A 26,963-nucleotide genomic window follows, 5' to 3' on the forward strand; every position below is an offset into this window, starting at 1 on the left:
CACTCTGGGGCATGGCGGAGAGAGAGGAAGAGAATGGGTTGTTATGTTCTTAACCAGAGAGTCCCAAAGCCTGGACCTCTCTCCTCTCAATCACCAGTCCTAGCCTAGAGCTCCAGAGGGCCTTGGCAGAGGGGCTGCAGGGCCTCAGGCTCTGGGAGAGAAAACCTGGGCACAGGTGATCTTAGGCCAGTGGAGCCAAGAGGCAGCTTGCTCTCAGTTCATTTCCTAGCTGCCCCATAGCATGGCAGGGAGTTGGGCAGGATTCCAGGAATTCCTAATGTGAGGTTGGCATTCTGCCCACCAGTTCTTCCAGGAACAAATAATGCCAAGGGATCCAACAATCATCATCTCTTCGCAAAGCTTCCTCTCACTCACATTCTCCCATCCAGGACCTCTCTGAAATGCAGTCCATGCTCAGGGGGCAATCTTGACTGATCCCTTGTCCCACCACCCTCCCCTACTATTTCAATCAATCAAAGGCATTTCTTTGTGTGCTTACCACAGAATTGGTAGACATGTTCTCTGCCCACAAAGATTTTATTTCAGAGAGGGGAAGAAAGGGCATTCCTCACCTTGCTGAAATTGCACGGAGACAGACAACAGAATGTAATTTTTGAGCTGATCAGGGAGAGGGGACCAGGGCTGGCCTACCCTCCCAGACTCAGGGGCTTGATTTCCCCCCTCAATAGCTTGCCAGCAGCTCCAGTGCACCCACCTATCAACCAATCAATCAACCAAATTTACTGAACCCCTACTGTGCGCAGAGCACTGTGCTAAGTACTTGGGAAAGCATAATACAACAGAGTAGGTGGACACAATCCCTGCCCACCTGGGAGCTTACAGCCTCCCTGCCTTTCCTCACTCTCTCCTGGAAGCTCCTGTGTTCTAGACACCATGAAACATTCTGGTTACATCTCTATTGTCTTTGGCACTGTGATCTAGTGGACAGGGCTACGTGGTAGGCACAGCTCCGGCACTGGCCGGCTGTGGGTCCTCGGGCAGGTGACATAACCTCTCTGGGACTCAGTTTCCACATCAGCAAAATGGGCATGATAATATCCGCCTGCTCCTGACTCACAGAGATGATGTAATGACAGAGGGAAATCCCTGCTGCAGAGATGAATTAGGGAAATAGGATTGGAGGATTTTCTTACCATCTCTGGAGGGCTTCCAGCCTGATTGGATTTGCTTAGTAAGTGACTGACACCTGCTTAGACCTCAGCTTCAGGAGACAGAGGGCTGAAACACCCAAAGCCCAAAGCAGAACTTGGCCAATTGTGTTAAAGAGCCCCAGACCTCCACCCTTAAAGGGCCCTGTGGCTCCTTCCACTCTCCCCTCCCTCCTTTATCAAAGCTTAGCTGGATGCCTTAGGCTTCTGACTCCCTGGGTTTCCCCTATCTCAGCCAGAGCTGACAGCCACCCTCTCACTGAGGGGAGAAGTCTGGTGGAATCCTAAAACTGAGGACAATGGAAATGATGGAGACAAATGTCATTACCAACGGATCTATCCAGTGCTGCCACCCACTTCACTCTCCTAATTGACTGTGGTATTTGTTAAGTGCTTTCTATGTGCAAAGTACTGTTCTGTGTGAAGACACAAGATAACCTGGTCGGACACGGTCCCTGTCCTTTGTGGGGCTCACACTCTTAGTAGGAGGAAAACAGGTATTGAAATCCCATTTGATAGACGAGGAAACTGATGCCTGGAGAAATAAAGTGACTTGCTCAAGGTCATCCAGCAGGAGAGTGACGAATCAGAATTAGAACCTAAATCATCTGAACCCCAGGCCCATGCTTCCTCCAAAAGGCCTGTTCTTCCCTCTACTTGGATGGTGAGCCCCATATGGGACAGAGATTGGGTCTGACCTGATTATCTTGTATCTACCTGGTGCTTAATACAGTCCTTGGCACATAATAAGAGCCTAACAAATGCCTAATTTATCATTATTATTATTGTTATTATCATTACTGTTATTAGGCCACACAGACTTCGGGGGAGAAAGTTGAAAACGGAATTGCCATCAGTAAATGTCACCTGAGAAATACCACGCTGTGGTGGACTGATTTCAAGCAAGCACACTCACAGTTGAAATGCTCATGAATCTGAGCTCCTGACAAGCGGGGGATGGGTGTAGCTCCCACCGCATGGTCAGAGCCCAGACTGTCATCCCTTAGCATACTTAACTGGTCTCTCATCTAATTTGCACAGGTCCCACCCATCCACACGGACCAAGCCAACACTTGTCATGCAGCCCTGACCCATCAAAGAGCAGAAACTGACCTTCCTGGCCTCTGGTGATGTCCTGCTGCAGCTGGGCTGAGGCTTCCCTCTCGGCTCCTTGCTCAGGGGAAAGGGAAACAGCTCTCTGAGTCAGGGAGACCTGTGTGTGTGCAGCACATCCTAGCAGCACATGACTCCAACGCAGGCCCGGAGAGCACTCCATGCTGTCAGGGAGCACCACTGCTGCCACTGTGGGGGGTCTGCCAAGGCAGGGTTAGAATCCATATCTCCAATCCCCAGCCCTTCACTGCCAGGTCGGCTGCAGGGCTTCCCTTTGCTTTTGGGGCCAAGCCAAGCCTACTTCAAAAGGAGCTGGTCTGGCAGTGCCAACTTTATCGCCCAAATTTGGAGAAAGAATTCATTTGAGGCTTAGGCATTTGGTTTGGACAGTCTGGATTAGAAGGGGAGAATCCAAGGGCAACAGTACTAGAACTGTCAGTCTGGCCAGAGACGAGCAACCTCGTTCCCAGCTGGGAGAAAGGATGGTGGCACTCTTGTTTCTTGGTCTCAGGCAGCCCCCAGGCCTAAGAGATTCCAGGCTGTTCTCTCTGACTCAGTCACTTGGAGAAAATCCTGAAAAAAGTGGGCTTCAGAGTCAGATGGTTTCCAGACAACAAATATCTGTTCTCTTGCTCTCTCCCCAAGGATTCCACTACCTGCTTCTGCCCCTGACCAAGACCTCTTGTCAGTCACATGCTCTGACAGAAACCCACCACACCAAATTTTACCTGTTTTCAACAGCCTAGTGACCCAGTACACCAACGTTAACCAATCCCTGCAGGGACTTGTTCTTTGGGTCTGACATACACCTGGGTTCTAATCCTGGCTCCACCACTTGTCTGCTACATAATAATGATAATAATAATGGTATTTATTAAGCGCTTACTATATGCCAGGCAATGTACTAAACATTGGAGTGGATACAAGCAGATTGGGTTGGACACAATCTGTCCCACATGGGGCTCATAGTCTTGGGTAAGTCATTTAAATTCTCTGTGCCTCAGTTACCTCATCTGTAACCTGGGGATTAAGACTGTGAGCCCCATGATGGACTTGCTCTGTGTCCAACCTGATTACCTTGTATCTACCCCACTCTGGCACATAGTAAGTGCTTAACAAATACCATAAAATAATAAAAACTGCCTCTGCTGTAACTTCAGCATCAGAGGTCACCCTGGGAGGCATCATCCTACCCAGGGCTCTGACAATTAGACCCCCAAGAGTTTCCTCCTGAACACCCAGGGTCTGCTGTCTCTGAGGAGGAGCTGAGGGTTCTTGGGCACTGCACACACCAGATAGGGAAGAAAGGACTTGGCCTTTCCCAGAGTCAAGCTTCCAGGGAAAGGTTGTCTATGGCTGTCAAAGCTCTCTGTGTCCATCCACCTCGGTCCCGCCGCCCCCACACCACCCCACCTCACCCTTCAAATCAGAATCCGAGCACAGATGGTTGGAGGAGAGGGGAGGCAGTGGGGTGGAGTGGAAAATTCCCTGTTTGGAAGCTGGAGTATTCGGGTTTGAGTTCGAGCTTTGTGACCATGAGCAAGTCACTTAACCTCCCTGCAACTCAGTTGTCTCATCTGCAAAATGGGCATACAAACACCTGCTTTTCTACCTACCTCACAGGGTTGTTATGAGGGCAAAACTGAGATGGTAACACGTGAGCCCTTTGGCAATAAAAGTGCTTCTCCAAAGCCAAGGTCTCCTTATTACAATAAAGGGAGAATGGGAGGAGGGAGAGATGTGCTCTGCAAATGTTATACTGTATTCTCCCAAGCACTTAGTACAATGCTCGGCATACAGTAAGCACTCAATAAATATTACTGAATGAATGAAGAGCAGCAGGGTCTGGCAGGCACTAGATAATGCTGGCAGGGGTCGGGGATGAACTGACACCTGGGAGGTGCTGACGAGAAATGGGTTTCAGAAATTGGTCACCGCTTCAACAAGTGCTCGCTAACCTCAAACTGACGTGGAAAACACTGGTTGGCTTCTAGTTCTGCTCCCAGGGCCTGTCACCTCACCAATGTCCTGCTTTCCCTGCATCTCTGCCCATGGCTGTCATCCAAAAGTGCTGGGCTGTGGCAGGGCTGGAAGGCAGGTGAGGGAGCAAGTGAGAGGACAGAAAGAAGTGAGCTGAAAGTGTAGCTTCCTCTGGAAGTTGCAAACATTGCAGTTGAAGATAAACTTGAAAATTGAACATTGAAGATATAGTTGAGAGGCAGTGGGCCACTACTCCACTCTCTCTGGACAGGCCTCTAACAGAATGAGGGGTGGGGTGTCCTGGGGCTCCACAGGGAGAGGGAGCCAAGGGAGGCAGTTTTAGCCCAGTCAAAGGGAAGCAAACTAGCCCCACAAGTGTGCAAATGGGCAGAAATTCAACACAAGGCACAAACTGAGCATACGGCATCATCTGACCTGGGACAAGACCTGGGTCTTGAGATAAGCCCAACAACGGCAACAGCAAAATGGTCACTCACCAGGCAATGGGCCCTCAACTCTGCCTATGGCTCTGGTTTGGCGTGCAGGCCCCTGACTGCACAGGTCTGAGACCACAGACCCCAGGCTGGGAGGCTCAAGGGATAGAAAGCCTCCCAAAGAGACGCACAAAGTCCCCTCTCCTCCCCACCTGTACACCAACCCCCTGGCTCCAGATGGCCCAGCCCAGGCTCAGGGGCCTAGAGCCAGTTCCCCTCCCATTCTCTGGAGGAGTCTAGCACTCCACTTCTGGCAGGCAAAGAAAGCTGAGTCAGTGTTAACCGTCCCTGCCACAGGCGGTCACCAGTTTCTTAGGGCCAATGTGGGCTGAGGGCCCTCTATCACAGGCCACCTTCCTCTGCCAGCCATCTCTCCCTGGCTCTGACACCTGGGGTTTAAAGGTCATTGGGTGGAAGATGGTTGCCTTCTGAGCTGCCCCTAGCCCACAACAGCCGGATCAAGGAGACGGTGGTGGGCTTACCCCTTTTTCAGTTGGTGGGAGGGACAAGTAACATGACAGGACACTTGGGAGCAGCAGACCAAGGGTCACAGGAAGGGAGTAGGCACTGGGGGCCAGATCTAGTCAGGAGAGGGTGCGAGGGGCTGTGGGAGGAGAAGTGGAGGAATGGGAATCCCTGCTCCAAGGAGGGCAAGAAAACCCAAATCTGATTCCCAGGCCACCTCCTCCACAGGCTTTGCCTGGCCATCAAAGAAGCTCCCTTAGGGCAGCCCAATGCAAGCAGCCTCTCCAGTCTGGTCAGCAAGGGCGGGAAAGGGTTCTGCTGGCCTGCATCCCAGTGAGGAAGTCCAACTGGGCAGTCTCCAGCATTAGGAATTCCTGGATCCTGGGCCCCACAATTGGCAGGACCCTGCCTGGGCAGCCAGAAAACTCACTGCCACAGAGGGCACCAAAATTGGCTCCACTGACCTGAGACAGTGAACAGTAGTCCCTCGCCCCTCCTCACCCTACTCCATGTTTCAATGGCCCAGGCAAGACATAGCTGCCCTCGATGCTACCTTCCCCCAACCCCTGAGCCTGAAAGCTGGGCACCTTCTCCCATGCCCCTCCAGCAGGATCCAGAGCCACCATCCAACCACAGTGACATCTAATAAGCCCTTACAGCAAGTCACCCTGCCCCCAAACCCCACAGAGAGAGGGACTACAGTCCCTCAGACTTTACTACCCCTTCCATTCCTGTGCCTCATCCCTGGGCTGTCTTAGAACAAGGTACCAGACTACAGGCCAACACCAAGTCCAAGATCTTAGTGACAGGGGCAGGGGTCCCCTAGGCACAGTCAAACTTGGAGGGGAAGTGAAGCGGAAGTAGTGAGGACCCAGGATATAAAGGGATGTCTCTTCAAGGCTCCCAGAGCTGAGCAAATGCCAAGAATGGCTATAGGGGACTGCCTGGCAGGTTGCACCCCTGCCCCTCCCAGGGCAGTGTACATCTAGGGGCCAAGATGGGGAGGTGTACACTAGGCTGCCACCTCAGAGATCAAGCTCTAGATTCCTGGGGAGCCACCTCTCGGGGAGAAGACAGCCACAAGGAGGCCCACTCCAGTCAGGGTTCCTGCAATTCGGAGGGAAAGCAGTTCTGGGGAGATTGGGAATGTAGGGGGCAGACACTCTGGGAGTTCAGGGTGGTAGGGCACAGAGGGAAAGGTCCCTGATCTCCCTGCCCAGATCCTGGGACCATGTATGCACCCAGTCACTACGGCTTCCCTGAATCACAGAGAAAAGGTCCCAGCAAAAGAACCCCTAAATCTGACCATCTTTCAAAAAATCCCGGGGTAGAGCAGCCACATTTTCTCCTTTCTCTTGCCACGATATGGTCAGCTGGGCCACTAGGCCCAAAAGAAATTGACCCCAACTTGGCCTTAAAGAGAAATTGCCCATGTCTTCCCCTCTAGCAGTCCTGTGACTCACACCAACCCAGAAGCATGGCAGTCAGAGAACGACAAAAATCATCAGGAATCTTTTCAGAAGAGAAATGGACAGATTTTCCAAACATGGAAGTACAAAGGCCCCTTGAGGCTGAGAAACTCCTAGAGTAGAATGGTCAGACAGATGCAAGGGAGGAATGCAGTGTTCGGTTCCTCACCCGAGGCTGGCCTGTCAGAGATGGGGACACCTTGGGGATTTGATGGTCTAGTGACCCGACTCTTCTCCCCAACATGGGCCAGCATCCCACCCAAGAGGGGCCTCACTCCCAGGCTGCCATAAAAAGGCAAAACAGAAGCACTTTCTGAGTCTCTTGTTTAAGGATTGGAATCGAACAGGGTCCTAGCCCCTCATTAAAATGTCCACAGCTGAGGTGCAGATTCTAGTCACAATCAAGGCAGCCAAGTGTTCTACGGAGACCTTGTCTAAGGGGCCTCATCAAAGGGGAGTGACCATGTGAAGGGCACTGAGGGGAGACACTGATTGAAGGACACAGGTCAGACAGAAGCAGTGTGGCCTAGTGGAAAGACTCTCACAGGCCTGGGAGTCAGAGGACCTGAGTACCAATCCTGGCTCCACCACTTGTTTGCTGTGTGACCTTGGGCAAGTCACTTAATGTCTCTGTGCCTCAGTTACCTCATCTGTAAAATGGGGATTAAGATTGGGAGCCCCATGTGGGACATGGACTGTGTGCCATCTGATTAAGTTGCTTCTACCCCATTGCTTAGTACAGTGCCTGGCACACAGTAAGTGGTTAACAAATATCATAAAAAAAGAGGGAATCCATCTGCGGGAACTAATTAAAGGGGCCTCAATCGAGGAGACTAGATAGAGGGGCCTGATTTGAGAGGAATACAGGGGGCTCATGTGAGAGAACTAGAGAAGCCTTTTGAGGGGGAGCAGAAGACAGAGGGGACAGTTCACACAGGCCTTGTACACGGGGGGTAGTTGGCAGAGCCTTTTTCAGGAGTCTAGCTAGAGGAGTCTCGTTGGAGGTCTTGGGGGATTGGCTGGAAACAGCAACCTGTGCTCGATGCATGGGGCAGTAACCACACAGCTGGTGTCAGAGGGTTCCACCCCTCCAACAGAGCACCTGATGAACCTGGCCTGGGAAGCCCTGGGGCAGTCAAAGAACGCTGTAGGAAGGCTCTCAGCGAAGGGGTCAGGCCGCTAAGGAAGGGCCGGCTCCATTTTACCCCAACTGCCTGGTCGTGATGTTGGCTGAGGTCGGCCCCACAGCCAGCCATGGTTACTCCTTACCCAGGGCAACCATTAGCCATGCTTCCCAGATCCTCAGTTCCCCCGATCCCCTGAACAACTTACTGATTGGTGCGTGCAGGGCCACATGCTCCTGGTAGGGAGTGTAATACTTGTACTGCTTGCCGCAGAACTCACAGGTGTAGTTGCCTGTCTCTGGAAGGGAGAGGTAGAGCTAGATTAGGTACCCTGCCCGGATCCAGCAACACCCACAAGTTTCGGGGAGCCGAATCTGACCAGGTTGGGGAGCTTCGGAGGTCCGAGTCAGGGGAATCACACCCAAGACATGATCCACCCCTGTCTCCCTCCCGTCCCCAAGACTCAGAGGGTTCCCTCTTCTTCAGGCTCTCCCCAGAACTTAGTACAGAGCTCTGCACAAAATAAAAGACCAATAAATACAGTGGATTGATTAACTGAGTGTGACAGGCCTGACCATCCTGTCCCCTCATCCAGTTGCTAAGGGGACTGAGCCCCAGAGTCAAAGGGCAAGTTAGAGTGGGGAGGGAATTAGTGTTTAGAAGTGCTCTGAGTCCCAGACCTGAGCTCTGCCCCTTGGGGGAAGGCAGTACTGTTCTCTGGTTCCTGCCCCTGCTCTGATCACTAGACCAGAGTGCAGCGTTCCCTGTGGCCATGCCTCAGAGTGACATCTCCAGCCCCGCCGCATTGCCCAGGGAGCATACTTGGCCCGATTTTCTGGAACGGTTCTGGCGGTTCCTCCTTCACCTCTTCAGTGGCGGTGGCTGAGACGGGCTGCTCAAAAGGGTCTGTGGGAGAACAGGAGGCATTCAGCTGCTAGCCCCAGAGGACCCCTCCCAGGCCGGGGGATGCTAGGGCCCACTGCTCACCTGTCCGGTTCTCCGGAGCCCCTTCAACACTAAACACTGAGCCCACGCAGGATGCAGCAGTCACCGGGGAGAGAAACAAGATGAAATTCAGTCATCCAGCCCTGATTCACCACCTGCCTGGAGTCTGGAACTCCCTCCCCCTTCACATCTGACAGACCACCATTAGCCCCATTTTCAAAGCCAGACTAAAATCACATCTCCTCCAAAAAGCCTTCCCTGACTACCTCTCCTCTCCCCACACTATTCACCCTTCCTTCTGTGTCACCTATGTACTTGGGTTTGTACCCCTTATGGACTTGAATGTTCACCCCTCCCTCTGCCCCACAGCCCTTAATAACATATCCTTATCCTCTGCCATTTCCCCTACTTGTCATTTATTTTAACGTATGTCTTCCATCTCCAGACTATCTCTCTACCAGCTCTATTGCATCATACTCTACTCTTCCCTTCAAAGCCCTACTGAGAGCTCACCTCCTCCAAGAGGCCTTCCCAGACTGAGCCCCCTCCTTCCTCTCCCCCTCCCCATCCCCCCTGCCTTACCTCCTTCCCCTCCCCACAGCACCTGTATATATGTTTGTACATATTTATTACTCTATTTATTTTACTTGTACATATTTACTATTCTATTTATTTTATTTTGTTAATATGTTTTGTTTTGTTGTCTGTCTCCCCCTTCTAGACTGTGAGCCCACTGTTGGGTAGGGACCGTCTCTATATGTTGCCAACTTGTACTTCCCAAGTGCTTAGTACAGTGCTCTGCACACAGTAAGTGCTCAATAAATATGATTGAATGAATGAATGAATGAGGGCTTAGTATAGTGCTCTATGCACAGGAAGCACTTAGTAATTACCACTTGCTCTCTTTGTTCATCCTCCCATTAGCCCCACAGCACTTATGAACATATAATGATAGCATTTATTGGGCACTTACTGTGTGCAAAGCACTGAACATATTCATAATTTATTCTTTTTTATTAATGTCTGTCTCTTCCTCTCTAGACTGTAAGCTTATTGTGGGCAGGGAAGATGTCTGTTTATTGTTTTATTGTACTCCCCCAACTGACCTGGGGAGAGGACTTGAACTTTCTCTGTTAAAGGCAATGGCCTTCTGGGAGCCAGCAGGCTCAGCTGGGCCAGGAGTAAGGGCTAGAGAAGATGGAATCTCTCCAGAGTTAACAGATCAGGCCCCTCTGAAGAGCAAGGGCGAGGCTACAGGGAACCCCTCATCCCCCTTCCCTGAATGGCCCAATGAAGGGCTACCCGGTTCCCACCACAGGAGCCCCTGCCCAATCCTGCATGACCCCAGCCATGGGGTCCTCCCTTTGCTTGGAGATAAAGCCCACAAAAAAAGCCCTCCTAGGGCTATCAGTAAACAAGGCCCTGGATAACAGGACAGAGAACGTGCATACGCACACCTGCAGCTGCTACTGCCTGGTACCCCCAAGACCCCATGCATCAGGGAGGAGCATTTAGTACAGTGCTCTGTACACTATAAGTGCTCAATAAATGCATTCTTTCAATTGCACTTATTTAGCGCTTAATGTGTGCATAGCACTGTACTGAGCTCTCAGGAGAGTATAATAAAACAATAAACATACACCTTCCCTGCCCACAACAAGCTTACAGTCTAGACAGGAGGAGACAGACATTATGAAAAAAGAATAATTATGGATATGTTCTTAAGTGCAGTGGGGATGATGAGAGGATGAACAAAGAGAGCAAGTCAGGGAGCTACAGAAGGGAGTGGGAGAAGAGGAAAAGGAGCTGTTTAGTTAGGGAAGGCCTGTTAGAGATGTTCCCTCAATAAGACTTTGAAGGTGGGAGTGTAATTGTCTGTCAGATTTGAGGAGGGAGGGCCTTCCAGGCCAGAGGAACAATGTGGGCGAGAGGTCAGCAGCGAGATAGTCAAGATCAAGGCACAGCGAGAAGTTTAGCATTTGAGGAGCTAAGTGTGAGGGCTGGATTGTAGTAGGAGAGTATCACTGATTGACTGACTAATGCGGGGGTATCAGGTGGGATGTTCAAGCAGTGCAGTCCCCCTGCCAGCAAGAGTGGGCCAGCCCCAGCCACCCTGGAGTCAGATCCCAGTCTGGCCCATCTACAGGCTTACCCCAAGTCCCAAGTCCCCCTCAGCCTTCCCGGTCCAGGCATGATGGCCCCAGGACTCACCATCCACAGCATGTAGGTCTCGGTGCTCCTGGAAGCAGCTGTAATATTTATACTTCTTCCCACAGATGTCACACGTGTACCTGAAATTGTCTGTGGGATAAACATATGGAACAACACTCTTAGTTACAGAAAGAAAAGGTGCGCAGACCTCCTAACCCTCCCAAGACCACTGCTGGAGCTGGAACAGTGGCTAGGGTTGGGCTCACTGCTCAAGGGAGAAGGTGGAGACCCTTTGTCCTCTGAGTGACACCCCCAAGGATGACCAAACAATCAATTAATTAATAATCAATCAACCAGAGCTCCAAGTGCAAAATGGAGAATGGAAGGAGGCCAAAGCCTGCATGGGCTCTATTTTTCCCCCAAGCCCTGACTCCCTGTAGCTGCCCACCCCTGTCCCTGGGCTCACCTCTGCCAGGTGAGCTGGGGACAACAGCAGACCTCTGGCTGAGTAGCCAGCACTGGCCCACCCAAACGTTGGCTTGATCCCCAGTTGACCTTGAGCCAGGAAGGGCACCACTCTAATGCCTGGGTTGGTGGCAGCCCTCCCTCCTGCTCCTGAGGGCTACCAGTGGAGAAGAGACGGGACCCAGTGTCTGCATCATTTCATTTCAGCTTCCAGATATGACAATGAAGCCAGTGGAAGATTCCAAGCAGATGAAAGTCAAGCTGGATGGATGGGATTTGCTCATGGTTGGAGGCTCAGCAGTGTGCATGGAGTGGGGCCCTCTCTACCAAGCTCTCTTTTACCTGAGAACAAATTACTCCCACCCCTCTCTGAGCCTCAGTTCCCCTTGGATGCAGGGAAAGACCACCCCTCTCTAGTGATCCTGCTGGGGAAAGGTGGGGAATGGAGAGAAACCTGAATGCAGAGATGGCTCTGAACAAATCATCAGAAGAAGGGGACATGAGGAAGAATGGTATAAGGTATCATCTGTGCAGGTCTCTGAATCATGATAAAACACAGGAGAGGGTGGGGTGATATTGTGTTCTCTCAGACCTATCTGGATCCCAGAGAGGGACCCGCCTCAGATTCAATTTTACAGAACAGAAATGTGTATAAATGGATGCGCCTTTCTTCTGATGCTTCTTCTGAGTCCACCTCTTCCTCTCTGCTAGCACCACATCAAACACCTCAAAAGTTCTTCTCAGACTGTTGAGTGGAAGAAGTTCCCTGGAAAACTGGAATTGTATTTTGACACCTGCTCTCATGGCTGGGTAGCACATATTAAGCAATAATAATAATACTGATTATGGTTTCTGTTAAGTGGTACTATTTGAAAGCACTGTTCTAAGCACTGGGGTAGATACAAGGTAATCAGGTTGTCCCACGTGGGGCTCAGTCTTAATTCCCATTTTACAGATGAGGTAACTGAGGCACAGAGAAGTGAAGTGGCTTGCCCAAGGTCACACAGCAGACAAGTGGGGGAGCCGGGGTTAGAACCCTCATTCTCTGACTCCCAAGCCTGTGTTCTTTCCACTAAGCCTCGGTGCTTCTCATAATTTAAGCAGAACCGGACCTGGTACTGCTTCACTCCATCAGTGGAAGGAAACAGACATGACCCGGCCCCAATGATTCCAACATGACCAGCCAGATTATCCTCTTAATGATTTAAAGAGATCAATTCAATCAATCATTTATTGAACACTTACTATATGCACAGCACTGTAGTAAGTGTTTGGGAGAGCACAATATAACAGAACTAGCAGACACATTCCCTACCCTCAAGAAGCTTACAGTCTAGAGAATTGAGGTTCTGAGATAGGGATGATAGTGGTTTTGTCTACAGTCTACAGTGGTGGGAAAGACGGGGGAGAACAGGGTTTGGGTGGCAAGATAAAGAGTTCTGGATCACAGCAAAATGGAGTAGAGACATCAAAGAGGGTCCCTGGGGAGCTGGGATGTCAACTACCAGAAGGAGAGTAGACAATAAAAGAAAAAGGTGATTTTTGCTCAAGGCTGCCTTGCTTTATGGAACTAGGGTGTCCAAGGGTCAGAATATGTGGAGCTTCAAGGAAAACAATGGCAAGGCAAAACTGGGACGCCAGTGGAATAAAGTCAGTGCCATCATCAGAAAGAGAAAGAAAATGGTGGCTGATGGGGCTGAAGGCAAAAGACCAAAGTTTTAGTTTGGAGTGCTGCTTTGTGCCAACACTTTTTCGGCTCGAGTTTATGTGTGTATCCTTCCTCACCCCTAGTTTTCCCTTGTGCTATTCCCAGAGAAGCCAAGGAAATACCAGATTAGGGACTGGATGCACCTGCCTCTTAGCTGACCTCCCCGCCTCCTGCCTCTCCCTTTCTAGTCCGTACTTCACTCTGCTGCCCGGATCATTTTTCTAAAATCTGTTCAGTCCTCAAAAACCTCCAGTGGTTGCCCATCCACCTCCACATCATACAGAAACTTCTTACCATTGGCTTTATGACACTTAATCAGTGCTCTCTCTCCTACCTTACCTCAAGGATCTTCTACTACAGCCCAGCCTGCACAATCAAGCCTGTAACGCCAACCTACTCTCTGTATCTCAGTCTTGTGTACCCCGCCGCTGACCCCTTACCCAATGTCCTCCCTTAGGCTTGGAACTTCTTTTCCCATTTATCTTATAGTTTACCAATAGCCCCACATTCAAAGCCATCCTAAAATCACATCTTTCCATAAAGGCCTTCCCTGACTAAGACCTCATTTTCCCTATCCACACTCCCCTCTGTGTCAACTACACACTTGGCTATGTACTCTTTAAGCACTTTGATACTCACCCCAGCCCCACAGCACTTATAAAAATAGCCTTAGACTTCACTGTTTTCTCTATCTGTAATTTATTTTATGCCTCTCAGGATTGCACCTGGGGAGTTTCCAATACTCTACCAGTCTTGGCTACAGGAGGGAGAGTCAAGCAGAGGCCTAGCCATTCCATTCCTAGCTTGGGAAATGGCTAGCGAGTGGTAGGCAATCTGCTAAAAGTCATAACTCACCCTGCTGGGCAGCAGTGGCATGGGAGTGAGTCAAGGGTGGAGACTCAAGTTTACTGTGCAGAAGGTGGCAATGGTAAACCAATTCTGTATTTTTACCAAGAAAACTCTATGGATACACTACCAGAATGATTGCTGATGGAAAGCGGGGCGTTCTGGAAGAGATGTGTCTATGGTGTCGCTATGGGTCGGAAATGACTTGACGGCATAAGACAAGACTTTATTTTAATGTCTGCCTCCCACTATTGACTATAAACTTTGTGTGCTAGAATTGTATCTGCCAACTCAAATCCACTGTACTTTCCCAAGTTCTTAGTACAGTGCTGTACACACTGTAAGTGCTCAATAAACACCAATGATTGGCTGAGGAGTGCTCATTTGTCACAGCACTCCACTAAGTGCTTGGGAGAGTTCCACAGAGTTGGCAGTCACGAGTCCTGCCCTCGAGAAGCTACACTCTAGTTTGCGATCTTGTATAAGCTAATATGGGTTCCATTCACTGAACTGGACTATGCTACAGCTAATTCACTAATCTTCTTTCAGTGATATGATTCAGTGCTTCTACTAACTCTTGCTCTGAAATCTGTAAAAAATCTCTGACAGGAATCAATCAATCCTTTAGCACACTAGATTTAGTTGGACAGGAGTCCTCACTCTCTGCCACACCATCATGGCTCTAGCCATTGTGGGTGGGCAGACCAACCTCTGAGCAGAGGGTCAATCAATAAATCAATGATCCAGTGCTGAGTATAGTGCCTGGCACATAGTAAGCGCTTAACAAATACTATTATTATTATTATCATTATTATTTATTGAGTACTTACTGGGTGCAGAGCACTATACTAAACATTTGGGAGAGTACAACAGAGTTGGTAGAAGTGATTGCTTCTACCAATCTCTACCCCCAAGGGGCTTATGGCATAAATTTAGGGTCACCCCCTAATGGTTAACAATGGAGAAGCTAAAGCACAATTCCCAGAACTCTCCCAGCCAGCCTGGAAGCCTCAGAAATGGGATTCCCCAGTCTGAATTCCAGGCTGCTGTGGCATCAAGGCTCCAGGCCCAGTCTCAAGGGCACTTGGGAAAGAAGAGGGCCTTAATCAGAGAGGGCAGAGAGAGAAGCAGTTGCCTGGCCCTATGCAAGGGAGTTAGTGGGGGAGTGAGGGGGAAAGAAATCGAAAGAGAGGAAGAAGCCTGAGGGATGCAATGAGAGAAGGAAGAGTAATCAATGAAGTACCGACTTGAGTAGCTCTGGAGATCACCAAAAGTGGGAAGTCTTTCCAAACCAAGGAAGAAAGAGACAGCTAAGCCAGGAGCACCAGAACAGAAAGAAGGAAGGCAAGACTAAAATGGAAGTCTTTTAGATATGTTTGAGGCAAACAGACCAACTAAGAAGGACAAGCAACACTGAGGGATAGATGAGAAAAGTCAGGGGGCTACAGAAACATGTTTTTGCCCAACATGAAGGTGGCTGTGGGAAGTTACCAGGTGGAAAGGGAAACTCGACCAACCTGAGAAGAGGGAAGAGTTGCCCTGAGCATCTGCTATGCTATTTAGAGTAGATGTTAAGTAGACTGCAAGCTCCTTGTGGGCAGGGAACAGGTCTACCAACTCTGTTGTGTTCTACTCTCCCAAACATTTGCTACAGAGCTCAATAAATACCATTGACTGATGGATTGGAGCCAGCCCTACACGGGCTGGACAAGGCCCTCAGGCCCCAACCTGCAAGTATTTGACCCTATGGTACCATGGCTGAACCTGAAGAGAACTGGTCCAAATTGGGAATATTTGAAACTCTCCCCTGGAATGGGGTGGGGGAAGCAGGCAGGATGGGACAGGACAGGACCACTGCATCTACGGTTCCACAGATTTCTGGTTCCCTAGGGCCAGTGGGTGCCCAAAGCAGCTCCTCAAAGTGAGCACTATCCCCTTTTAACAGTGCCCTTGCCTCTATGCCAGGGCTGATGCTGGGACTGGCCAGGCTGGTCCAGAGATGTTGGGATCAGGCCAGATGGACAATGACTACAGGTCTAGCTATCCATAAAACTGAACTTTGCCAGCTCAGATGTGGCTCACACACCTCAGATTCTGCAGCTCCCCTGCATGCAAGGGAAATACTAGAGTGGGGGCAGACAGGTGGTCTGAGGCCAGTATACTGTCTAACACCCAATTCTAAAATAAACCTGGAGCAGAGAAACAGCATGGCCTAGTGGAAAAAGCACAAGCCTGGGAGTCAGGACTCAGGGGACCTGGGTTCTAGTCCCGGCTTGGCCACCTGTCTGTTGGGTGACCATGGGCAAGTCATTTCACTTCTCTGAGTCTCAGTTACATTATCTGTAAAATGGGGATTAAATCCTCCTCCCTCTGACTTAGGAGCAGAATGGCGTAGTGGATAGAGCATAGGCCTGAGAGTCAGGTGGTTCTAATCCCGGATCCACCACTTGCCTGCTGTGTGACTTCAGCAAGTTACTTCACTTCTCTGTGCCTCAGTTACCTCATCTGTAAAATGGGGATTGAGACTGTGAGCCCCATGTGGGATAGGGATTGTGTCCAACCTAATAAATTTGTATCTACTCCTGCATTAGTGCCTGACACATAGTAAGTGCTGAACAAATCCCACAATTATTATTATCATTATTATTAGACTCTGAGTCCCATGTGGCACAGGGATTGTGTCCAACCCACTGATCTTGTATCTACCCCACCACCTATTACAGTGCCTGACATATAACTTTACAGGTACCATTTTTTTTCTAAGTGAACCTAGTGGTCCTTTGTGCTCAAAGGGTGGCTGCTGATACTGAAACCCTACCCATATGTGTGAGAAGGCTGGAAAGCAAAGTGTGACTGACACTCCCTTCCATGTTGTGTGCCCAGGATAATTTCTTGCTGCGCTAATGGTCTATTCTAGACAGGATCTTTTTTTAATGGTATTTGTTCAGTGCTTATTGTATGACAAACACTGTTCTAAGTGCTGGAGTAGATAAGTGTTTTAAGTAGATACAAGCTGACCAGATGGGGCACAGTCCCTGTTCTACCTGGGGCTCACAGCCCAAGCAGGAGGGAGTTGCCTCTGTTCTAGAACCCAACTCATGTTATCATGATCCTTGAAATGCCCCCACTCAAGGAGAGCAAATCATCTCCAGACAATGCCTGAAGGGCTGGTTTTCTTGCTGTAAGGGAGTCAGGGGGAGGGTGTCTGTCAACAGTTGTCTTCTATGACTCATTGTTTATTTATTTATATTAATGTCTGTCTCCCTCTCTAGACTGTACGATCATTGAGGGCAGGGAATGTGTCTCTTATATTGTTATATCGTACTGTCCCAAACGGTTAGTACAGTGCTCTGCATACAGTAAGTACTCAATAAATACGACTGTCTGACTGACTTGGTTTGAAGATGTCTTTAAACAGTTTATTCTTCCTCTCCAGGCTTTCAGTTTTCCCCAGAGCACCTCCTTGGGTATCTTGCAGTCATCCACTCTCCTCCCATGCCTGGCTCAAGAGAGTTGTGAGGCTGTGAACACTGCCTCAATACGGGTGAGCTGAGGTATTCCAGGAATTTGTTGCTGAGAACCTTGTCCTGCTTGTCGATGGTGGATAAGACCGCTAGGTGGCGCTGGTTAAACAGCTCCAAAACGGAGTTAGGTCCGGATCAACAACATCTTTGACGGGATTTATTGAGTGTTTACTATATGCAGTGCACCATAAGCGTCTGGGAGAGTACAATACAACAGAGTGAGCAGGCATGTCACCTGCACACAAGCTTACATTTTAAAGGTCTTACAGCCACATATAAGAGGTTGGATGCCATAAATGCTTTCAAGTTTTTCCAAGTGGTATAGCAATCAATCAGATTGCTGTACTGTACTTTCCAAGCACTTAGTACAGTGCTCTGCACATAGTCAGTGCTCAATACATACGACTGACTGAGTCAATATTTACTGAGTGTTGACTGTGTGCAGAGCACTGTACTGAGCATTTAAAAGTATAACAGTTGGTAGACATGTTCCTTGCCCACACCCAGAATTTGATGCCCCATTGATGTAGCATCTCTGGCTGGGGGATTGCTGAACATATGACATCATCATCATCATTATCATCATTGTCATCATTAGACTGTGATATTTGATTAGTGCTTACTCTGAGCCAAGCACTGTTCTAAGCGCTGAAGTAGATACACAATAATCAGGTTGGAGACAATTTTTGTCCCACATGGGGTTCACAGTCTAAGTAGGAGGGAGAACAGGTTTTGAATCCCCATTTTACAGATGAGGAAACAGGCCCAGAGAAGTTGAGTAACTTCCTTAAGGTTGCACAGCCAGTAAGTGGCAGAGCTGGGATTAGACACACCTCCTCTGACATCCATGCCCGTGCTCTTTTCACTAGGCCATAATGTTGCTCAGTTGGCAAACTACAACATGAAAGCCTTATAAAAAAAAAAAATAGGTAAAAGAGTATCAGCAAGAACACAAATGATAAATAAAAACTTCTTATGACTGTGATTATCGCTGCTCTTAACACTATTTCCTGGGAATACCAAATACTGCATGGGTACAGCCCTCAATAGCTTCTTGAAATTCCTATGTGGCCTCTATGCTCCAATCACACCCACCCCTGCCCTCAGAAGACCTCTGTATGCTTAAACACCACCCACGAGCCCGCAACCCTGGTGTCATCCTCGACTCTGCTCTCTCATTCACCCCACATGTCACCAAAACCTGCCAGTCTCACCTTCACAACATCACCAAGATCTGTCCTTTCCTCTCCATCCAAACTGCTACCTTGTTGGTACAATCTCTCATCCTATCCCGACTGGATTACTGAATCAGCCTCCTTTCTGATCTCCCATCCTCCTGTCTCTCCCCGCTTCAGTTTATATTTCACTCTGCTGCCTGGATTATCTTTCTACAGAAGCACTCTGGGCATGTCACTCCCCTCCTCAAAAATCTCCAGTGGTTTCCTATCAACCTTCGTATGAAGCAGAAACTCCTCACTATTGGCTTCAAAGCTCTATATCACTTTGCCCCCTCCTATCTCATCTCCCTTCTCTCCTTCTACAGCCCAGACCGCACACTCCACTCCTCTGCCACTAACTTCCTCACTGTGCCTCGTTCTCACCTGTCCTGCTGTCGAACCCTGGCTCACGATCTACCTCTGGCCTGGAATGCCCTCTCTCTTCACATTCGCCAAACTAGCTCTCTTCCCCTCTTCAAATCCTACTTAGAGCTCACCTTCTCCAGGAGGCCTTCCCAGACTGATCCTTTTTCCTCATCTCCTCCCCTCCCCATCGCCTCTACTTCCTCTGCTCTACCCCCTTCCCCTCCCCACAGCACTTGTGTATATTTGTACACATTTATTACTCTATTTTATTAATGATGTGTATATATCTATAATTCTGTTTATCTATTTTGATGGTATTGACGTCTGTTTACCTGTTTTGTTTTGTTGTCTGTCTTCCCCTTCTAGACTGTGAGCCTGTTGTTGGGTAGGGATTGTCTCTGTTGCTGAACTGTACTTTCCAAGCGCTTAGTATAGTGCTCTGCACACAGTAAGCGCTCAATAAATATGATTGAATGAATGAATGAATGAATGAATGAATGAATGAACACCCTGCAGAAGCAAGCCTAAATGTATTTCCTGTTTGGTCCTGGCTTACCTTCTGAACCAGCCGGGTCCTCAGATGCTGTAATCTGAGCCCAACATCAGGCCAAAACTTAGCCCCAGAATTTTGACCCCTTGCAGCTCTGATTAAGAGCACTAAGTAATACCAGGCAAGCCATATACAATGAGTCTTCAACCACCAAATATCCAGCAAAATGTCCTGAACACAAATAGTTCCCTCTTCTGGAGAAAAGGGGGCTTACCCCACCAAGACCTAGAGACGCTTGGCCCCTGAACTCAAGACTGATTCTAGCCCAACATTTACCTGAGTTCAGCAGCTGCAACAGAGTTTATTGAATACCTACTGTTTGCAGAGCACTGAAACAAGCACCTACTGTACAACAGAGTGCTGTACTAAATATTTACCATGGGTTGAGCCCAGGACAAGGGAGCTTGTAAAAGACTTGGCCCCTGCCCTCCAAGAGTTTACAACTAATGGGGGACACAGGCAGACATAAACTGCCAAAAATAGAGGCAAAAGAGTAAGAGCATGAAAACAAAACAAAAAAAAACTTCTAATGAATAGGTAATACATAAACCGATCTAATATTAAGGAGTTTGAGGGTTAAAAGTTTCCGCTAATGCAGAGAGAAGAGGATAGCTATTGGAAGCTTTCGGGGAGAACAACAATGTTTTCTGAATGGTATTTCAGGAAGAAATGAGAAACAGTATTGCCTAGTGGAAAGAGCATGGGCCTGGGAATCGGAGGACCTGTGGTCTAATACTAACTCTGCCACTTATCTGCTGTGTAACAACTTCTCCGTGCCTTAGTTACCTCATCTGTAAAATGGGGATGAAGACTGTGAACCCCATGTGGGACACTGACTGTGTCCAACCTGGTTAGCTTGTACCTACCCCTGAGCTTAGTACAGTGTCTGGCACATAGTAAGTGCTTAACATATACAATTAACAACAAAAAAAAGAAATTCCATTTAGGCAGAGGTCGAGTAGACTGAAGAGAGGCCAGAAACCAGTGACAAGGTTGATGCAGAAACCAGCAAGGAAGTGGTTAGGGCTTGAATCAGAGAGGTGTTTGCAGAGTTGGAAAGAAAGTAGCAAATCCAAGAAATGTTAGCTGGGAAGAAACATTATTGTTTAGAGGTAGCATGGGATTCAGTCAATCAAAGATGACACCAAGTTTGTTAGCTGAAAAGCAGCCACTGAATCAGTGAAAAAATTGGTTCCTGAAATTGCCTTGGAAATGGGAACACCGTAACCCTCCTGCTACCATCCCATCCCATCTAACTACTCCCATTCCTGGCCAGCAAATGTGTCCACCAAGTATTCTCTCAGATGCTTGGTACGGTGCTCCATCAATCAATCAATCAATCGTATTTATTGAGCGCTTACTATGTGCAGAGCACTGTACTAAGCGCTTGGGAAGTACAAATTGGCATCACATAGAGACAGTCCCTACCCAACAGTGGGCTCACAGTCTAAAAGGGGGAGACAGAGAACAGAACCAAACATACCAACAAAATAAAATAAGTAGGATAGAAATGTACAAGTAAAATAAATAAATAAATAAATAAATAGAGTAATAAATATGTACAACCATATATACATATATACAGGTGCTGTGGGGAAGGGAAGGAGGTAAGACGGGGGGATGGAGAGGGGGACGAGGGGAGAGGAAAGAAGGGGCTCAGTCTGGGAAGGCCTCCTGGAGGAGGTGAGCTCTCAGCAGGGCCTTGAAGGGAGGAAGAGAGCTAGCTTGGCGGATGGGCAGAGGGAGGGCATTCCAGGCCCGGGGGATGACGTGGGCCGGGGGTCGATGGCGGGACAGGCGAGAGCGAGGTACAGTGAGGAGATTAGTGGTGGAGGAGCGGAGGGTGCGGGCTGGGCAGTAGAAGGAGAGAAGGGAGGTGAGGTAGGAGGGGGCGAGGTGATGGACAGCCTTGAAGCCCAGGGTGAGGAGTTTCTGCTTGATGCGCAGATTGATCGGTAGCCATTGGAGGTTTTTGAGGAGGGGAGTAATATGTCCAGAGCGTTTCTGGACAAAGATAATCCGGGCCGCAGCATGAAGTATGGATTGAAGTGGAGAGAGACACGAGGATGGGAGATCAGAGAGAAGGCTAGTGCAGTAGTCCAGACGGGATAGGATGAGAGCTTGAATTAGCAGGGTAGCGGTTTGGATGGAGAGGAAAGGGCGGATCTTGGCAATGTTGCGGAGCTGAGACCGGCAGGTTTTGGTGACGGCTTGGATGTGAGGGGTGAATGAGAGAGCGGAGTCGAGGATGACACCAAGGTTGCGGGCTTGTGAGACGGGAAGGATGGTAGTGCCGTCAACAGAGATGGGAAAGTCAGGGAGAGGACAAGGTTTGGGAGGGAAGACAAGGAGTTCAGTCTTCGACATGTTGAGCTTTAGGTGGCGGGCGGACATCCAGATGGAGATGTCCTGAAGGCAGGAGGAGATGCGAGCCTGGAGGGAGGGGGAGAGAGCAGGGGCAGAGATGTAGATCTGGGTGTCATCAGCGTAGAGATGATAGTTGAAGCCGTGGGAGCGAATGAGGTCACCAAGGGAGTGAGTGTAGATTGAGAACAGAAGGGGACCAAACACTGAACCTTGGGGAACCCCCACAGTAAGAGGATGGGAGGGGGAGGAGGAGCCTGCAAAAGAGACTGAGAAAGAACGACCGGAGAGATAAGAGGAGAACCAGGAGAGGACGGAGTCAGTGAAGCCAAGGTCAGATAACGTGTTGAGGAGAAGGGGGTGGTCCACAGTGTCAAAGGCAGCTGAGAGGTCGAGGAGGATTAGGACAGAGTATGAGCCGTTGGATTTGGCAAGCAGGAGGTCATTGGTGACCTTTGAGAGCGCAGTTTCCGTGGAATGAAGGGGACGGAAGCCAGACTGGAGGGGATCGAGGAGAGAGTTGTTGTTGAGGAATTCTAGGCAGCGCGTGTAGACAACTCGTTCAAGGAGTTTGGAAAGGAATGGTAGGAGGGATATGGGACGATAACTAGAAGGTGAGGTGGGGTCAAGAGAGGGTTTTTTTAGGATGGGAGAGACATGGGCATGTTTGAAGGCAGAGGGGAAGGAACCAGTGGAGAGTGAGCGGTTGAAGATGGAAGTTAAGGAGGGGAGAAGGGATGGAGCGAGAGATTTCATAAGATGAGAGGGAATGGGGTCAGAAGCACAGGTGGCCGGAGTAGTACTTGAGAGGAGGGAGGAGAGTTCCTCTGAGGATACCGCTGGGAAGGATGGGAGAGTAGCAGAGAGTGTTGAGAGCCGGGGGGTTGGAGAAAGGGGGGAAGAGACTTTGGGGAGGTCGGACCTGATGGATTTAATTTTGTTGATGAAGTAGGAGGCCAGATCGTTGGGGGTGAGGGAAGGAGGAGGGGGAGGAACCGGGGGCCTGAGAAGGGAGTTGAATGTACGGAAGAGCTGGCGGGGATGATGGGCCTGGGTGCACATTAACCACTCAAGAAAAACCACTGATTGATTGATTTCTGTCCAAACTCTGCTAACGGGTTACATACACTGACTGCCTCTGCCCCCTTTCCTCCAACTTCTTTCTTGATGCCCTGTAATCTGTCCTTTTTGCTCCTCTGAATCCACACGCTCAAAGATCACCGACAACCTCCTTCTTCCTGATCTAATGGGCTTACTCTTTAGTAATCCTCCTTGAGTTTTTGTCCACTTTTAACCCTGTTGATCTTTCCATTCTTTTGGGAATGCCAGTCAACCTTGGCTTTCTGGAAACATCTGCAGAGAGGTGTGAACTGAAATCAAATGAGCATATTAGCTCCACGAGAATCAAACTAGATGAAAAGGGGACTCAGAACAGAGCTGTGTAGAACAACCAGAGTTGAAGGGTGAGAGGGAGAATGAAGAGCTTGCAAAGAAGCTGAAGATGAATAGAGAGACAGGAAAAGAACCAGGAAAAGACCAGATCAATGAAACCAATATATTTTCCCAAAGGAGGAGGACCAGGGTTTACAGTGTGGGCACTCAATATGTAGTCATATTGAGAAGTGGCGTGGCCTAGTGAATAGAGCTAGGGCCTCGTAGTCAGAAGGAACTCGGTTCTAATCCTGGCTCTGGGACTTGTAGGCTGTGCGGTCTTGGGCAAGTCACTGAACTTTTCCGTGCCTCACTTTCCTCATCTGTAAAATGGGGATTAAGACTATGAGCCCCATGTGGGAAATGGACTGTGTCCAACCTGATTACCTTGTATCTACCTCAGTGCTTAGAACAGTGCTAGCACATGGGAAGTGCTTAAGAAATACCAAATTTTTTTAAAAAAGAGAGAGACCAGGCACGGAAATCCAGACATTAAAAACAAAGGGATTCTACAGAGAGATTCTATAGAGAGATGCTGCTTTCAGCAGGGAACCACCAAACTGGCTCTTGACCCCCGACCCATCCCCAACCCAGGAACGCAACCCAACAAGCAGCATGCCCTAGTGGAAAGAGCTTGGGCCTGGGAATCAGAGAACCTGGGTTCTAATCCCGGCTCCGCCACTTGTCTGCTGTGTGTCCTTGGGCAAGTCACTTCACTTCTCTGGGCCTCAGTTACCTCATCTGTAAAATGGAGATTAAGACTATCAGCCCCATGTGGGACATGGACTGTGTCCAACCTGATTAGCTTGTCTCTACCCCAGCGCTTAGTACAGTGCCTGCCTGGGGCATAGTAAGCACTTTACAAATACCATTAAAAAAAAAAAACCTCATTAGAATATGCACATGATCAGAACCTGGGTTCTGACAAGGTTCTCTGCACTCCTAGCACTGGTCTGGGGTCAAGGGTCAGGGCTCTGGGGACACTCCATCTTACACAATGACATCACTTGTCTGGAAATCTGCTGGGGTTGGGGATGAACAGACTTATAGCTCCTTTCCCTGTTAGAATCAAGTAGGGGTTTGCTTCATTGGGCAAAAACCAGTCTGGACCCATCAAGCCGACCGACACTTCCACCTGCAAGGGAAGCATTCCTCAAGCAGCAGGAATGCAGGGGCGAACACCACAGGCATCCTGAAGACTGCTGGGGGTTGTTCTCATGCCAAGCTCTCCCTCAATGAAAGTAGAAAGCCTGGTGAGGAGTGAACGCCCCCACACCTCTACCAAATGTGCCCCATGTCATCCTCGGCAAAACTCCCACATCGCTGAACACAGGCAACACATAAGGAAGTGTCCGCTGTCTGGAAGGTCGCCTGCCATTTGCCCATTTAAAGCCTATCCACACACTGGGGTTCTGTCAGGTGCCCTTGTGTTTTCCAAAGGCAGGGTGCTCTGAGCAGAGTCATTAGCAAAGACAAGAGAGCTAAATCCCATGGGGCTCTTTTATTCTGGCATTTGTTAAACTCTTATTATGTGCCACACACCGTACTAAGCACTGTGGTAGATACAGCAAGTGGCAGAGCTGGGATTAGAACCCAGGTCCTTCTGACTCCCAAGCCCATGCTCTACCTACCAGTACATGCTGCTTCTCAGTATCTTCTCAGGGAAGACTCAGGCTCTTCCCTGGTTTGGGTGCTGCTCACTTCACATCAAGTGTGCCAGGGGAGGACGACTGACGGGCTAGCACCCATTCTCTGACCCCTTTCACGAGCTCCCTCCCCTCCCACCCCCCGCACCCCAGCATTGAAAGAAGAGGCGGAAGTGGGCCAGCCCACTTTGGTGATGCACTCACCATGCATTCACTCACCTCTCCCAGCCCTCCTGCACCCAGTCCTCCCCCCTGCAGGATGAAGACAGTACTCACTGCCTTGAGATGCTCCTTCGCCTGAGGTCGCTTCAGTGTCTGCAAAGACAGTGGAAGGTGATCAGAGGTGGCTTTTGGCCAGATAGATCGGACTGGCTGCACTTGGGTGGGAGGGGGGAAGAGAGCCCTGCCCTTCTGACACAACAGACTGGGGTGTGTGCTTGCCCAGAAATACTGCCGGCCGGCCAGATTCTCTCTCCGTAGTTTTGATCCCACTCCCTCCCCATCCCTTGAATCGCCTACTGTGGACGGACACACAGAGGGGAAGGGGCCACTCAGAGAGTCCTCCCACCTTGCTGGAACCCCGGGTCTCTTGGCATAGCAGGATCAGCTCTGTCGGGAATAGCCGCCATGCCTTAGCCCAGGACAAATGAGCACCTCATGCGGGGCTTGCCCTTCATAATGTCGCTTCTGGGACCCTGAGGTGCCAGTCATGCGCAGCAAGTAGCCACCTGCTTCTCCCCAGACAAGGCTGCTGCTAGCCCCTCTCTGGACCAGACTGTACCTAGCTCACCCAAGCTGGAGGCAACAGGAGACATACCTCGATGGGCTCGCACGTGGGTCTGGAAACAGTTGTAGTACTTGTATTTCTTCCCACATATTCCACACTCATACGACCCTGAAACGTAAACAAGGAAAGGACACTTCACCCCAGCCAGCCGTAAGCATGTGGCAGAGCCGGTAGGTCCAGGAGAGCCCACGCTGACCTGCTTGGGGGTTCTCATGGTCCCAAGCAGAGAGGTGTGGTTCACCAAGCCCCACCAGCCAGCGACCTAGGCTGGGGTGGGGAGTGATACTCTTTCTAGATAAATGGGTTTTCTTGGAAGAGCGAACTCACCTCTGCAACGGCTGGAGCCCACTGCTCCAGCAACCAATATCCTCCAGGGATAAACCCCAGACAAAAGCCACCCCCGAGGACGGCTCAGTTCCCAGCACACAGCCAAGCAGGCAGCAAACCCTAACCCAGCTATCAGAGAGAGAGAAAGAGAAAGAGAAAGAGAGAGGGCATTTCCAGCCCCCAAATCCAGGGACTCAGGGTTCTTACATGCATGTCATCTCTGTTGTGCCTGGGATAGCAGAAAACCTCCCATCAGAACCCCCAACGGGCATCAAAATGCTTCAAGCCAATTAGGAATCCATGAATGCCCAGGCCTGGGTGGCCTCCCAGGGCTAGTAGTTAATCTCAGATCAGACAAAGGGCAATTACAGGTCAGCATGTAACTGTCATACAAAAATTCTTAGCCCTAAATGTTGACAAAACCTGGAGTTTGTCCGCACCAAACCAAAGTCAATGGGGTGGAGGGACACCAGATCCACAGCACAGGAAACTTTCTCTTCAGCAGAAGGGGTCCAGCTTTGCTCCAGCCCATCCTGGAGCTGAACAGCCCAGGACTGGGGCTGGGGCTGGGGCTGAGGCTGGGGCATCCACACCAGCTCCCATCCAGCCAGGCCCTGCTGCTCTCTCCCCTTGAGGAAGAGGAGTGGACTGAGCTGGCAGATTCACTCTGGATGGGACATTTAGGCCAGGGAAGAACAGGAGAGAGGGAGAGAGAGACTCTCTTTGTAATGCCGCCTTTCAAAAAACAGGGCCAAACTTCCCCTCACGCTACAGGTGGCAATGTGAGCAGGTTAGGGAGACAAGCTAAGAGCTTTCCCAAAT

At 49.7% G+C, this 26,963-nt stretch overlaps 1 protein-coding gene and 1 non-coding gene across 2 annotated transcripts in view; one reads left to right on the plus strand and one right to left on the minus strand.

Annotated features, from left to right (window-relative positions):
* ZNF618 (zinc finger protein 618) overlaps positions 1–26,963 on the minus strand; it is a 172,728-nt gene that overhangs the window by 31,160 nt on the left and 114,605 nt on the right. The window contains exons 7-12 of the mRNA XM_038745692.1: positions 25,845–25,922; positions 25,304–25,342; positions 10,971–11,060; positions 8,802–8,837; positions 8,637–8,720; positions 8,023–8,112 (exon numbers count right to left, since the gene is read on the minus strand). Coding sequence (XP_038601620.1) covers positions 8,023–8,112; positions 8,637–8,720; positions 8,802–8,837; positions 10,971–11,060; positions 25,304–25,342; positions 25,845–25,922 — 417 coding nt within the window. The remainder of the gene's footprint in view (positions 1–8,022; positions 8,113–8,636; positions 8,721–8,801; positions 8,838–10,970; positions 11,061–25,303; positions 25,343–25,844; positions 25,923–26,963) is intronic.
* LOC119927952 lies at positions 13,791–13,928 on the plus strand. The gene has a single exon (XR_005450916.1). It is a non-coding gene; the product is annotated as a small nucleolar RNA SNORA7 (small nucleolar RNA).

This window comes from Tachyglossus aculeatus, chromosome 4, assembly GCF_015852505.1.
Source record: "Tachyglossus aculeatus isolate mTacAcu1 chromosome 4, mTacAcu1.pri, whole genome shotgun sequence".
Classification (NCBI taxonomy): domain Eukaryota; kingdom Metazoa; phylum Chordata; class Mammalia; order Monotremata; family Tachyglossidae; genus Tachyglossus; species Tachyglossus aculeatus.